The sequence below is a fragment of the Peromyscus eremicus genome, chromosome 9, assembly GCF_949786415.1.
Source record: "Peromyscus eremicus chromosome 9, PerEre_H2_v1, whole genome shotgun sequence".
Classification (NCBI taxonomy): Eukaryota; Metazoa; Chordata; class Mammalia; order Rodentia; family Cricetidae; genus Peromyscus; species Peromyscus eremicus.
In genome coordinates this window covers 75,831,222-75,846,921 of record NC_081425.1, presented here as the reverse complement: position 1 = coordinate 75,846,921, position 15,700 = coordinate 75,831,222, and the positions used below count along the sequence as shown (strand labels likewise).

The window sequence follows — 15,700 nt, the reverse complement described above, 5'->3', positions numbered from 1 at the left end:
ATATTTAAGGAAGACTCACTGCAGCCTTATAATGTGGTTTTAGTATATTTTATGCCCGAACTCTGTTTTTTTCAGATTATTAACTATTTTTTAAACTTTTTCAGGAAAAGTTCTTGTCCATGGGAATGCAGGTATCTCCAGAAGGTATGAAGGTAGCCAATCTTTGTCTTTTATGTTTAGTTGTGAGCTGTCTTTTCTAATTGTTTCTCTGTCTTCAGTGCTGCCTTCGTTATTGCATACATCATGGAGACATTCGGGATGAAGTACAGGTAAGGGAGCACCTTCACTCACCCTCACTTAAGTGGACTTCATAGAAATAGTTGGGCTTTTACGGCTAAGTATTTCTCTTTTTTAATATAGTCGTTATTGATTAGTCAAAACTGGAAAACTATTTGCCAGTAGGGAACTTGTTTCAGTTTTAAAACTCTGGATACAAATTTTGGTGTTTACTTTATTTCAATTGATGTATACTAGGTGTGGTAGAATATGCCTGTAGTCAAAATACTCAGCAGACTAAAGTAAAGGGATTACTGAAAATTTAAGCCATAGCCTGGCCTGCATATCCAAGGCTACAAATTGAGACTGTGTCTAAGAAAAAAAATACCTTAAGTCCCACTCTTATTAAGAACTGAATGAAAAATTAATTAGAAATTGTCTGTATCACCCATCTTTTACAATCATAGTACATAGATTTTTAAAGATTTAGGACCTTTGTAATAAAAACCAAGCTAGTGTAGAATATTACCTTAGTCTTAGGAAAGCTGAGAATCCTGTCAGCTCTATATCCCTTCCAAACTGAAGAGTATTTACCTCTTTGGGCTATAGAAATGGCTGAGGACCCGGGTTCAGTACCCAGCACTGTCTGTTAACAGTTCCAAGGGGTTGAACACTTTGCTGGCCTCCTGGAGGCCCTGCATGCACACAGACATGACACAAGCAAAGCTCTCATGTACAGTTTTTTTAAGTAATTGCCTCTGATAGATTTAAGGAGAGTGGAAAACATGGCTTTCAGTTATATACCTATTAATGACCCAACCAGGCTCCAATACATAGTTCCAACTCAGGGTCACACATTAAATGTCGTATGACAAGGTTATTCCTGTGAAGATGCAACACACATCTACTCACCTCAGATATGGAGCCCACGACAGATAAAAGCATGGATATCACCACAACCCAACTTGGTGAACCAGTGAATTTTACTAACACAAATATGGGTGAGGGCTTACTTACAGAAGCAAAAATGAACCAAAGAGCTGCATTGCTAAAGCCCACCCCAGCCTGGGTGACAGCTCACAAAAGCTGGGAACCTGGAACACTGAAGGTCGGAGATTGTACTTCCCATGTGACTTTGTCCTCCTGTGTAAACCTCTTTCCGGCAGCTCAATACTTATCTGCTTCTTCAAGGCACCTTGTCTTGTCTGAGAGTGACTCTCAACAGTCTTGACTCTTTGGAGCTAGGAGTTAGTGAGTCTGATCAGTTTAAGGGACTTCCTGAAGCTGTTGAGTCTTTTGCGTTAGCTTCCCTGCAGGAAGGAATGTTTCAACCTTGGAGGAAATTGTTACACAACAGTGTCACAACACCAAAAATGATTGTAGCTAGAGTTTTCCTGCCTGGCCCACAGTCAGGACAAATCTCTCTCACCTGCCAGTCCCACAGCCGCTCAAACCCGACCAAGTAAACACAGAGACTTATATTGGTTACAAACTGTATGGCCGTGGCAGGCTTCTTGCTAACTGTTCTTACAGCTTAAATTAATCCATTCCTATAAATCTATACCTTGCCCCGTGGCTCGTGGCTTACCGGCATCTTCACAAGCTGTTTCTCATCGTGGTGGCTGGCAGTGTCTCTCTGACTCAGCCTTCCACTTCCCAGCTTTATTCTCCTCCTTGTCCCGCCTACACTTCCTACCTAGCCAATGGCCAATCAACGTTTTATTTATTGACTAATTAGCAACACATTTGCCATACAGAACATCCCACAGCAAATGATTACTCCCTGAAAGGGACTGGTAGACTGAAGAGGCAGGGTCTAGAGCCCCAGAGTGCAATCAGGGTGGGATGATAGTGATGGGGAGGTGATAGGAGGTAGGGGAGATTGTATTCATGTGTGAAATTGTCAAAAATAATTGATTGATAAAGTTTTTAAAGATTTGAATACAAAGTACTTGAAAAAATATTTAACATGCATCAATAGACTATATTTGATGTTATCTTTATTATTTGGAATCAGTAATGTCCATAATCTTTTGGAGCATGTGACAGGTATGCTATGTGCACAAAGTGCTTTACACTTCTCTCACCTTCACAGTAGTCCTCCAAAATCAGCAGTATAATACCTGTTTTACCATCGAGAAAGTTGAGCAACTTCCCTGTGATAGGTGGTGAGCCTAGGAACTGAGAAGTTAGTTGGTTTAGCGTCTGTCGACTACAATGTACCACCACTCTATAGTATTAAACTGTATGACTATGATTTCCTACTTTGGCACACTTTTTAGGTGATTTTTAATGTGGGTTTTTTTTTTTTTTTTTTTTTTTTCAGCTATATTGGGGATTGAACCCAGGCCCTTACATGGCTAAGATGCTACAGAGCTCTTTCCCCAGCCTTAGGAGAAATTTCAAATTCTTAATGTAAAAATATTAGATTATTTCATGAACTAGTTCCCTTACATTAATTTAATTTCTCTGTTTTCAGAGATGCATTTGCTTATGTCCAAGAAAGGAGATTTTGTATTAATCCTAATGCTGGATTTGTCCACCAACTCCAGGTAATGAAATATGTCTAGTCTCTTTAAGGATTAAAATGACTTGTCTATATATCTTTGGTGTAGAATTTACTTTATAAATACTTGATATTACTATAATGATTAAATTGATGATTATTCCAATTTGCATCTTAAATGGTTTCTTTTGGTTTGGGTTTTTTGAGATAGGTGCTGTCCTGAAAAACTCTTATGTAGACTAGGCTGGCCTCAAACTTACAGAGATCTGTCTGCCTCTGCCTTCCAAGTACTGGGATTAAAAGCATGTACCATTTCATTCATCCCTTAAAAGTATTTTTTTCTTAAACCAGCCCTGGTAGCTCATGTCTGAAATCCCAGCACTCAAGAGACTGAGCCTAGAGGATTGTCATGAATTCCAGGCAAGCCTGGGCTGCAGTTGAAATTATCAAGAAAATGGGTTAAAAGTGTGTTGTTGAATACAAGGTAGAGCTGGGCGGTGGTGGTCCACACCTTTCATTCCAGCTTTCAGGAGGTAGAGGCAAGCAGATCTCTGAGTTTGAGCCCAGCCTGGTCTACAGAGTGAGTTCTAGAACAGCCAGGGCTACATGGAGAAGGACTGGGGAGATGGCTTAGAAGGTTGAGGTACTTATAGCAAAGAACCAAATTATCCTCTGACCTTCATATACACTGCAAATGTGTTCCTTCTCCCAGTCAGTCAATTTAAATGAATAACTAAAAGCAAAGCAAAAATATATACAGGGTAGAAAATGTGTTAAACTCCGCCCTTTTTTTTTTTTTTTTAATTGTTGTTGTTTGTTTTTTAGAGACAGGGTTTTTCCATGTAGTTTTGGTGCCTATCATGGATCTCACTCTGTAGACCAGGCTGACCTGGAACTCACAGAGATCCACCTGGCTGTGCCTCCCGAGTGCTGGGATTAAAGGCGTGTGCCACCATTGCCCAGCTTCCCCAAACACACACCAATTTTACAGTACAGAAAACTTCAAAAATTTTTTTATTTTGTTTTACATTTGTTTGTTTTGTTTTTTTGTGGAGATCCGCCTGCCTCTGCCTCTCGAGAACTGGGATTAAAGGCATGTGTCACCACCGCCTGGTGGGTCTCAGGTCTTGCTGAACTTGATACATACGTTATAAGTTTCTTTGCTTTTTTTTTTCTTTTTGGCCTTGTAAGAAAACATTCATTTTACAGCATATTGTTGTACTTGAAAAAATAGGATATAATATGATAAAATAAAAATTTAGCAGTGTGTAAGAATCAGATGTAAAGTAAGTCCTTTTAATAATATATCTTGAAGAAACCATGTGTGAGGTCATATTCTATAATTCCATTTAGGAAGCAGAGACAGGAGGATCACTGCAGGTTCAAGGTCAGCCTGGTCTACATAGTAAGTCAGGACATCCAGGGCTGCATAGCAGAGACTGTCCACAAAAATATTACAGGGGCTGGAGGGATGGCTCAGCAGTTAAGAGCACTGCTTGTTCTTCCAGAGGTCCTGAGGTCAATTCCCAGCAACCACATGGTGGCTCACAACCACCTGTGATGAGATATGTTGCCCTCTTCTGGTCTGCAGGTGTACATGCAGATAGAGCACTGTATACGTAATAAATAAATCTTAAAAAAATTATATATAGAAATTAAGTATATTTGAATGAATGTGTTTAGAAGATAATATATCTTGAGCATATTTTTGTAATACACAGTCACTGATCACAAAATGTTTCCATGCTAATGGACCACATATACAATGGTGGTCTCCTAAGACTACAGTAGAGCTGAAGGTGTACTGTATTACATAACGACCTTAGAGTCATCATACCATTTCAGTGCAGTGTGTTACTTTTTTATGTGTATGGGTGTGTTGTGTACATGGGCATGTGCCTGGTGCCCTTGGATACCTTGGGACTGGGTTACAGATGGCTGTGAACCACCATTTTGTTGCTGAGAACTGAACCTCCAGTCCTCTGAAAGCAGACAGTACTGATCGCTGAGCCTTCGTTCCAGCCCCACAACTTGTTACTCTTGGGTTTGTGGTGATGCTGGTAGAAACCTTCCTGCCATAGTTGACATTCAAGTAGAGAAGTGCTTTCTTATGAGAAAATCTGGTCATTCTGGCTAATATCTTCAATGTGGACTATAGAGAAAATTGAGGACAACTGCCAGAAGCAAGTAGACCAGTTTAAAGGAATTAAGAGAAGTCAAGAGAGAATCCTAGGAGCTGGTGAGATGGTTTAGTGAGGAAAGGCACTTGCCACCTTACAGTACACGCCTAAGGCCATGATCCTGATCCCTGAAATCCCTGTAAAGGTAAAAGAGAACCAGCTCCACACATTGGTACTCTATCCTCCACATGTGTGCTGTAGCAAGTATGCTGCCACATGCATGTACATATAGACAAAAATAATAAATACAAAAAGATTGGTTTAAACAAAAGTGGTAGCAGAGGAAAAACAGATGAGCTACTGGGTTTATTGGAAAGCATTGCTAGCTGGCAGGACTTGATACTTGATGGATATAGGTTCTGAGGGTGTGAGGATAAAGATGAATCTGTCTTTTGATTGAACAACTCCAAGATGGCTCATCACTGTTAGAGAGGAAACAAGGGGTGATTTGCAGAGTAAAATCAAGAGTTGGGGTTTTGTTTTTTTGTTTTCTTTTTTACTTGGTTTTCTGTTGCAGAGCATTAAACTAATAACCTTGTACATGCTAGACAAGTGCTACACTCCTATCCTAGCCTCTGAGAATTTGATTCTATCAAGGTTAGAAAGAATAGAGAGGAAGTACACAGTTACACACATGTATTCAGGAGACAGACTCCTGTGTGTAAGGAGTGGATGAAGAGTTAAGACGGGAATATAGCTAGTGGTAGCCTGCTTCTGACCTAGCTTGCTGGCATGGACAGGGCTTCAGGTTCAGATTCCAGTAGCAGGGTAAAGGAGCGTTTGATGTAGTTGCATTAGCCATGCTCATACACCTGTAAGTCCAGGAAAAGAGGGTCAGAAGATCAAGGCCAGTCTCAACCAAATGGCACATTGGAAGTCAGCCAGGGTTCTTTGCGACTCTGCCTCCAAAACAAACAAACAAACAAAAAAACCATTTCAAAGGCAGAACACTAGGGCACTCAGGCATGCAGAGGATGAGGAAATAAAACTAAAAAAGGAAGATCCCAGTGGTCTGCTCTCAGAGGTGTTGGGTGAAGACTGCAGAAGGAAGGAGTGATCCCCTATTTCAAAGAATTTGAAGTCCCTGTGGGACAGTTTGTTCAAGGAAAACTAGGAAAGGAGAATTTTGTTTTTGTTGATTCTTAGAACCATTTAATAAGATTACAGATTTAAGTTTAGGTCCCTCTACCCTTTGTACTATTTTAACATAGAATTAGACCATTATGGCTAATGCCCCAGTGGCAGAAGATCCATTCTGTCTGGCAGTGAGCTATTGGCACTATTGAATTTCTAATTATCAGTAATCTTTTGACAGTTACCAGGTAGGAATTGTGAACCTTCATGTGGATGTAACGGTCTTAGTAAATAAGAAACACAGAGTCAAATGCAGAGTTAAAAGCCCAAGAGGTCAGAGCAGTAGCTAAGAGCTGAGACTAAAACCCTTTCTTACCCCTCACTGCTGCCGCTGCTGTCCTTCCCCTCTGAAAGAGACCTACTTCCTGTGTGTCTGTCTTTTTATTGACTTTCTGTTCTGCCTTCTCATTGGTTGTAAGCCCAACCATATGACCTCCTCGACACTGCCTGTCTGTACAGACCTCCAGGTCTCTATGGTTGGTGTTGAGATTAAAGGCATGTGTCTCCATGCTGGTGGTGTCCTTGAACACACAGAGATCTGCCTGTCATGTGATTGGGATTAAGGGCGTGTGCTACCACCGCCAGACTTCTGCTATGGCTTGCTAGTAGCTCTGACCCCTAGGCACTTTTATTTATTAACATACAAATAAAATATCACCATACTTCATTCCGTTTGTGAGACTATGGTACCAGCCCTTTGGCTGTAAATTAAGAATACAAATGTCCACATTAACCATTGTTTGGGTATTTAAGAATATAAATGTGCATCTGAACTAATTAAGGTATTTTTTTTTTAGGAATACGAAGCCATCTACTTAGCAAAATTAACAATACAGATGATGTCACCACTCCAGATAGAAAGGTCCTTATCTGTTCATTCTGGTACCACAGGTAAGGGTGTTTTCTTTTTCAGAAGATTGAAGAGAAAGGTACTGGTGGGGAGTAGAAAAGCATCTGATAAACATTCAATGTACTACTGAGCAATCTGAGATGTTTAGAAACGCTGAATATACTATTTACAGTTTCAAAAGGATTAGCTGTCTAGTGAATAAACAGTGTATGTACCTCTGATGTACATAAACTATAATGCAGAGACAATTATAATAGCCATTTGAAGAGTATGTATCTACTTGGTTTAATTTTCAGACTGTTAAGTTGTAAAACTTGTACAGATTAAAATAAGCACAGTCTGCCTGACTTGTCTGACACAAAAAATGTGGTTATTGGGGGCGCTGGAGAGATGGCTCACTGGTTAAGATCACTGGCTGTTCGTCCAGAGGACCTGAGTTCAATTCTCAGCAACGACATGATGCTCACAAGCATCTGTAATGAGGTCTGGTGCCCTCTTCTGGCCTGCAATGCATACATGCAGACTACACTGTGTACATAATAAATAAAGCTTTAAAAAAATAAAAAGTGGCCAGGCAGTGGTGGCACATGCTTTTAATCCAAGCACTGGGGAGGCAGAGCCAGGCAGATCTCTGTGAGTTCGAGGCCAGCCTGGTCTACAGAGCGAGAACCAGGACAGGCTCCAAAACTTCACAGAGAAACCCTGTCTCCAAAAACAAAACAAACAAACAAAAAAAAAAGTGGTTGTTGTGTGTGGTGGCATATACCTATAATCCTGCACTGGGTGACGGAGGCAGGAAGATCATATAAGACTTTGCCTCAGAACAAAATGAAAGAAATGATTTATGCATGAAACTGTTTAAAGTTCAACAGTATTAACTAATGCAAGCTACCTCAATTTTTCACTACTACTATTCTGGGCTTTTGTTGTTGTTTTTAAGCTTTATTTTTTTATTTTATGTGTGTGAGTGTTTGGCCTGCATGTATGTACCTATATGCACATATGCATGTCTCGTTTCTGAAGAGATGAGAAGGTGGCAGCAGATCCCTGGAACTGCAGTTATAGGTGGGTATTAGCCACCAAGTAAATACTAGGAATCAAACCTAGGTCTCTGCAAGTGCAGCTAGTGTTCCTAACTGCTGAGCCATCCCTCCACTTGGTGGTTGCTCTGAGACTGGGTCTCACTATGTAGCACTGGCTGTCCCAAAACTGGTTGTGTGGACCAGGCTGACCTGGAACTTAGCTGGTGAAATGGCTCAGTGGGTTACAGTGCTTGCTACTGAACCTGACAACCTGTCTCGTCTCCTGGACCCACATGGTACAGCAGAGAACTGCCTCTATCTTCCAAGTGCTGGCATTAAAGGTGTGTACCACCATACCCACCTACTCCTTTGCTCTCTCCTCTGATCCACTTATTTCATAGTTAACAGTCTAAGCAAACTCTCAACTTTTTATCTTCTTTTCCAAGTTCTTACTGCTCATTTGTAACAGTTCTTGTAAGATTAGAGCAGGTTATGGGCCTATTGTTGAGCTGGCATTTAAGCACAAGTCCAGAACACACCATTCAGGCCAGACATTCCTTTTTTGGGCTCAGCTTCCCAGCTATCCTTGACTCTTTAATCTTGACCCTCTCTTCAATCACTGTTTCAACACTGTAGTGTTTGCCAGAATCTTTTTTGTTTTTGTTTTTTGTTTGTTTGTTTGTTTTTTGTTTGTTTGTTTGTTTGTTTTATGCCGAATGCAGTTTATTGAAGGAGGGAGGAGGTCTGAAGGTACAGGCTTACAGCACAATGGGAGAACCCCGGAGGGCAGAAGTTCGCTACCGATGTTTTACAATCTTGCATCTAAGCTGTTAATGCCCATTATGCAGGATATGCAGACAAGGAATTTCCCTGAAGTATTCAGGAGGGTGGAACCCGGCAGGGAATTAGCATAAGGAGGATATTAAGGTCAGTGTCAGCAAGCAAGGCAACAGTTACCCAAAAAGGGGGCCAGGGACCTACAGGTCCCCCTTTTACTAAAAAATGAGCTTCTGACTTAGGTTGCGTGGGACATCAGCAGGTCACCTTACCCATCATGGAGACGCCTGCCCAGGCCACACAGGCCCTCTGTCTTAGGGTGGTGAGCGCCCCACCACACATTACCCTTCTCTGAATACTCATTATCATACAGGCTCAATCGTGTGTGAGCTGCAGAGTTAACTGCTGCCAAAGATCTCAAAGTGGCACTGGGCTTGCGGTCTGTGTGTTCGACACAGAAAAGACCAACAGAGGTCCTATCCCACCCACCAGTAGGCTAAAGGCAACTGAGCCATTCCCTTCCTTAACGAGCCTTACTGAAAATTGGAGTCCTTGTAAGATGGTATCCCAAAAGCAAATGGAACTTGAGTTTATAAATTTATAATTTTCAAAGCCAATCGAAATGTATATAACTATTGAATTAAATTTATCATGCCCAATAAAATGAAAGATTAACTGTGGTAGCTACTTTTGCTGCCAGGGTTTCCATTGTGCTAGCTGTAGTAACCAATTATGAAATGGTAATCCCAGAAACAGTAGCAGCAGTGGTTGCCTCTCCTATAACAGCAACAACAGCAGCAGCAATGTCAAATTCTCTTCTGGAGTGTGTGGGCATTCACTTTGCCAAAATCTTTAAATCACACTTCATCCAAATAGTACTTTAAACAAAGGCTAGTTAGGTCAACACGAGCCTCTGAGCCAGATTATCCTGGTATATTCTGTATATTGTAGTCAAATTTATTTTCTTACTTGTAATGATGTTTTGGTTTGGCCAAAGACTTCATTGACTGTTCTCGAAGAAGTGTAGACTGGGAGATCTAATGGTTCTTATGCAGAGCCACAGGTAGCAAAGGTTCCCCTATGTAGTAAAAGCACTTCTGGCTTTTCAGTTTGTGTTCCTCTTTGTGTCTACCCTCAAAAACTAAATGGATGGTCTCCTGCAGTGGTTTTCTTATTACTGTGCGTAAGATTCATCTTCGCTGTTCTTCCACACAGCTTAGATGCCATCTCCTCGAATGAGGCAGGGTTAGTGCACTCTTCTCCAACCCGTAGTCGGGGAGTCCTGGAGAAGTGCATCACTGCGCCTGAAACTCCTATCACCTGTATATAGCTTTAGGAGTTTCTTTCCATTTTTACTCTGTTGATACTATATTTACATCTTTATTAATCTTCTAGTGTAGCAATCACGTGGTTGAATTTGCAGTCTGAATTATATTATGATTTAGCACAACTCTAAATCTACAGCCATGCTGTCGTTAGTCACAGAGCACAGTTGACTCCCAGTTTAACTGTTCCTTCAGGTTTCCCTCCAGGAGACCCCCTTTCTCTCTCTCTCTCTCTCTCTCTCTCTCTCTCTCTCTCTCTCTCTCTCTCCCTCTCTCTCTCTTTCTGAGACAGGGTTTCTCTTTGTAGCTTTGCGCCTGTCCTGGATCTCGCTCTGTAGACCAGGCTGGACTTGAACTCAGAGATCCACCTGTCTCTGCCTCCCAAGTACTGGGATTAAAGGCCTGTGCCACCACCATCCAGCGAGACCCTTTTCTGAATGTAACTACAGGCATGTAGAGATAATTTTCTTTCGTTGTGGGATGTTTCTGTACAGTGGTCTCTGGTGTAGGAAATCAATCCGATCTCTTGTTTTGCTTTTCTTTTTTTTTTTTTTTTGTTTTTCCAGACAGGGTTTCTCTGTATAGCTTTGTGCCTTTCCTGGATCTTGGTCTGTAGACCAGGCTGGCCTCGAACTCACAAAGATCCGCCTGCCTCTGCCTCCCGAGTGCTGGTATTAAAGGCGTGCGCCACCACCGCCCGGCTCAATCCGATCTCTTAATCATTGCTCCTAACCCATCAGTCTGGATGAGAAAGCCACAGCTTTAGCAGAAAAATATCTTCAACTGCTTTACTTCATAACAGCAACTGTGTGAACAGGAAATTATAACTAAAAATCATATGTACACAAACTCACCTACTAGATGTGCTGTCCTACGACATGTTTATGTTGCCTCAACAGCATAAAGTTGGTGATAAGCAGATTTAATGTACCACTGACTCTTGAAAAGTTCTACTTTTTATGCTATTTTAAAACTGATGTTTATTATATGCAATACCTAAGACATTAAGTTGCCAATGTAACTTTACTTCATGATGCAACATAAAGAATTGACTAAAGTTTGCCCTAAATTCAAGCATGAAATTTTGGTAACACTTGTACTGTATCACTTAGTGAAAGAACAGATTTTTTGCTGCCTGTAGTCTGAAATGAACTCATGTAAGTTTTGCCTTTCTTTTGTATCATTCGGTAACCTTTAGGTAGTTTGAAGAGAACACATGAGGAAGAGGATGATTTTGGAAACATGCAAGTGGCAGCAGCACAGAATGGCTGACCTCTGAGGACTGATCCACGGATGTGAATTTCTTTTTGGAAAGGAGAGAATCCTAGTGATAATTGTAAAGTGGTAAAAACACAAATAGTTTCTTTTCAATTATATGTTGCTTCCAGACATGTTTCTCTGCAACTTGTTGAGCAACACTTTAAGATGGTGGACTTCTACAGTAGATGGCGATGATGGGTGATGGGTTTACTTTACAAACAAAACAAAACAAAAAACGACTTTACGGTTTTATCGTAAACCAAGAATTTTGGACTTGCAAAGAGGTATTATTGCAATAATGCACTTTTCATACTTGAAATTTATTTGTATGATATAAAGTTATTTACTTAGAGCAAAATGCAAGTTAGGGGGACTTGTTTATAAATTTTGGATAATTTATAACAAATTTCCTAATGTTTCCTAAAAACTCATTTTGTGTTATACATATTACATTTAAAGTAATTTTACAGTTCACTTTTCTGATGGAGCCTCTTACAGAAACATTAACAAAATGTAGAACTCTTTCACATTTTTTAATATAATTCAGTAACTTAATTACCATTTTTTGAAATTTCTTAGCCCTTTATTTTTAAATCATGACTTTCATCAACTACATTACTAATCCAATGAATACTTCCTTTCTACTTGCCTTCCTTATTCTAAACAAGAAAAAAAAGTTGTAATGATCGAAGAAAGAGGTCTTACTTTCCAAAACCAGATACTCAAATATAAGGGTAGTGTTCTATTTCCATCTCTATTTTTTTCTTTTTGTTGTTTGTTTAAGCCAAATGTTGACTTGGTCTTTTCAGAGTTGCCTAGCCCTTTTTACCTTTGTCCAAAATGGTTCAAAATAGACTCTTAAGAAACCAAACCAATGTAGCACTGTTTCTTCAATATGAAACCCCCAAAAGAAAAGTGCCTTGAATCAACAATTAAATCCTCATGACCTCTAAATTAGTATCTAGAGCAGTGAAAAGCTAACATTTTCTGTAATCTGTTTTTAAACCATAAATTAAACTGAATCTGTGAAGTTTGAAGAAAGTCAATGATTTGGAAGGAAACATTTATTTCTTCGTTTCACGTTGTCTTGCTTCTGTGAGGTTGTTCAGCTGACAGCTTTGCTTAGGAGATTCATTGGATAAAGCAGTTTGTGGATGGCTTCAGGGTATTGTAAATTACTGTTTTGACTTGTTCTTAAATTCATTCAAGTTTACCCCATAATTTGCATTAGCTAAGTAACTTTATGGCTCTTTAGTTTTCCATGTTTTTAATCTATATGTATAAGAGTTGTTCTACAAACCCCATTTTGCTATTTTAAGTGTGATGTGCAGAAGAGAGAAGTGTTTTTAACTTTTTGTATCTGATGACTTTAGGGTAGCACAAACACAGCTCCTTTATAGTTGACATTTCTCAGTCCTCTCTCGAGGTGCTTTCCTGTTGGGAATGAGAGCTGTCCATTTCCAGGGTACCATGAGGCACTGTGCAGGCAGCCTGTCAGACTTAGTTAGTTATTGTAACAATACAGAGAAGGCTCTGTCCTGCACAGTGGGAGCCTGACTATAAACCAGAGTTACTGTTAACTAGAGGTAATTCCTCTTCGGAGTTTGCATCCCATCTCTCACCTTTCCCCCCAAAACCAGCATTGGGATCCACTATTCTGTTGTGTCACTGGTGTGCTGGGCTAGTGGAGTCAGGATTACATTCAGCGTTCAAAACTTCCTATGTACTCACCATCACTGGACAGGTCAACAAAAGATCTCTCTTGCAGTCAACTCATAATCTATGACTCATTGAACAGAAATTGTGCTTAAAGTAATCTCCGTATAAAATGACTTTTCAAGATGAGACATTTGAAATATTCTTAAGTTTCATAAAAATACATACTCTTCTTTAGGAGTCTGGCCAAAATTACAGAGTAGGCTATTGATAGTCATTTGTAGCTGGTAATCTTCCATTTTTCTAACCAGTCATTTTTATGTTCTCACGTGAAGTGCCTATCCAACACGATATACTGGAGATAGTCTCAGACACTCGGGACTGCCATCATGTTGAGCACAGTTGATGTGAACAGTGAGGTTCCTTCTTTCCTAAGAAGCCTGCAAGTTTCTTGTTTTCTTCCACTGTGTTTACTAAGTAGCTGTCTTAGGTTCCGTTTCCAGTGATGTTTTGTAACAGCCAACTGTGATAAACTTAACCAATCATGTTGTATTCTCTAGAACTGAATAATGAATGTCCACCCAGTTTCAGCAGTAAATTAGTCATCTGGGTTCAGAATTAAAAGTACATTTTTATCAAAACATAGGGAACTTCATTATCCTCATTTTGAAAGTTTTGAGATAGATACTGGAAACTTTGGAGTGGGGGTGGGTCTTCTCTTAGTTTCACTGATTCCTGTTAATTTCTTGTCTAGTAGATGTTGACTTGTACCAACTCTGTGGTAGGAATGTTCAAGTGTGATAGCTTTGCTACGAACTTTCAACCACTAGTAGAGCAGAAAATTCATTTGCAGGGGTATGGGGTTGTGCTTAATCTGAGTCTAGAAGAAATGTCAGAAAATGCTAAGCATGTCCTTTGTAAGAAAACATAAGGTTCCTGATTGTTTAATTACTATGGTAATTCAAACTAATTAGAAGTTTTTAAGTGCAATCTTGAATTATGAAGTTGAGATGTATATATTAGGATCTCAATTTGATGTAAAGTAAATGAGCAGTTACCTGAAGGATTTTTTTTTTTAAACTGGTTTAATCCATGAGCCTAAAGCATAGCTTCACTTCAGTATTTACGTTATCTTTGTCCATTTAACAACACTCCAATAAGGAAATGATAGGAAATAGCTGAGACTTACTCAAGGATTTTATTTATTTTTTTAATTAGGAAAATAAGTTTCTAGAGTCTTGAGTGCTGGATATTCTTTGTCTTTCCCATTCATGGCAGCTAAAGAAAAAAAAATCACTCAAAATATTCAGGTTTACATGTTAAGCTCCCTCACAGGGAGCTGCCATACCTCACAGTTCAAAGTGTTTTCTCAATCAGTAACATGATACTGACATGTAATTGCAATTTACTATGCAGCAAAAAATGATTCAAGAAAAATAACATACAGTGTCTCTTTACCTCTGTATAGGCAATGGCTTACATTACTCTGCTTTTAACATTTGTACTCAGATGAAATGCTTCTGTATGTATAGGAATGTCACAGATGCAAGATGCTGCTAGCCTGGGCACAAAGTATTAAAATTATTTTGTGAAGACTGGTGGTTGTATTAAAACTGTTGTGCCATTGTACCTCAACAGATGATTGAGAAGCTCATTCATACTCCTTATGCCTCAAAACTTCTTTGTCTTCTGGGTAAAAGTAACCCAGCTTTACTCCCACATATTAAGAAGGGTGAGTGAACATTTAATATTGAAACTGTTTTCAGTCGGTGACATAATACAACTGTTTCTGTGAAGGGGGATTAAGAGAAGACCTCAAAGACTCCATGGGATTGTTGAAATACTAACATAGTAGATGGTTTTACCCCAGAGTTTAAAGGTAAGCAATAGAGTAAGGTACTCAATTTTCACTTTGGGGGAGGCTTATTTGACATGGGTAAAACTTAATGAAGCCCTGTCAAGGTTACAGGATTTCTGAAGACAAAACTGTTACTTTCATTAGTGACCGGTCACTTAGTTCGCTGAACTAACTGTCAGAGATAAAGTCTGCAGACAAAGTATTTCTATTTTGGAAAATCAACCTAATGATTAGAGGGAAATCCAAATCCAATTGAAGTAACCCCCAAAATACTAAAAACTAACTAGGCTGTTTTGAGCCATGTCTTAACCTCAGCGACTCAAGCCGATCATGGTGGTGCATGCCTGTAATACCAGCTCTTGGAACGTGCTTGGGAGTTCAAGGCTCTATCTTCTACTGCGTGGTGAGTTCCTGCTAGCCTGGGTTACAGATTACCCTGTCTCAACAAACAAGAAAACACAAGACAAGATTCTAACATGAGAAACTATTCAAATAAACAAGTTTAATGTAATAACATGGAATGCAAAAGATTAGAACCATTGTTAATAAGGTATTTACTTCTTCTACTTTAAAAAATCATTAAGGGGCTGGAGAGATGTCTCAGAGGTTAAGGGCACTGCCTGCTCCTCCAAAGGTCCTGAGTTCAATTCCCAGCAACCACATGGTGGCTCACAACCATCTGCAATGAGATCTGGTGCCCTCTTCTGGCCTGCAGGGATGTGTGCAGGCAGAACACTGTATACAAAATAAGTAAATCTTTAAAAAAACAAATCATTAAAATAAATAAAACAGGGCAGTGATCAGAATAACAGTACCATTCTAATCACATTAAATAGAAAAGCTACTGTTATTTTAAGGATGTCACAAAGGCAAGGCAGTACTGTACATATTTTGTGACTCAGAGGCTTCAGATGGC

At 39.7% G+C, this 15,700-nt stretch overlaps 1 protein-coding gene across 1 annotated transcript in view; it reads left to right on the top strand.

Moving 5' to 3' along the window:
- The window catches only part of Styx (serine/threonine/tyrosine interacting protein), a 34,910-nt gene extending 20,349 nt beyond the window's left edge, over positions 1 to 14,561 (top strand). The window contains exons 7-11 of the mRNA XM_059273776.1: positions 105 to 144; positions 219 to 269; positions 2,696 to 2,768; positions 6,834 to 6,927; positions 11,209 to 14,561. Of these exons, the coding sequence (XP_059129759.1) occupies positions 105 to 144; positions 219 to 269; positions 2,696 to 2,768; positions 6,834 to 6,927; positions 11,209 to 11,282 (332 nt within the window). The 3' untranslated portion in view covers positions 11,283 to 14,561. The remainder of the gene's footprint in view (positions 1 to 104; positions 145 to 218; positions 270 to 2,695; positions 2,769 to 6,833; positions 6,928 to 11,208) is intronic.
- The last annotated feature ends 1,139 nt before the right edge of the window (positions 14,562 to 15,700 follow it).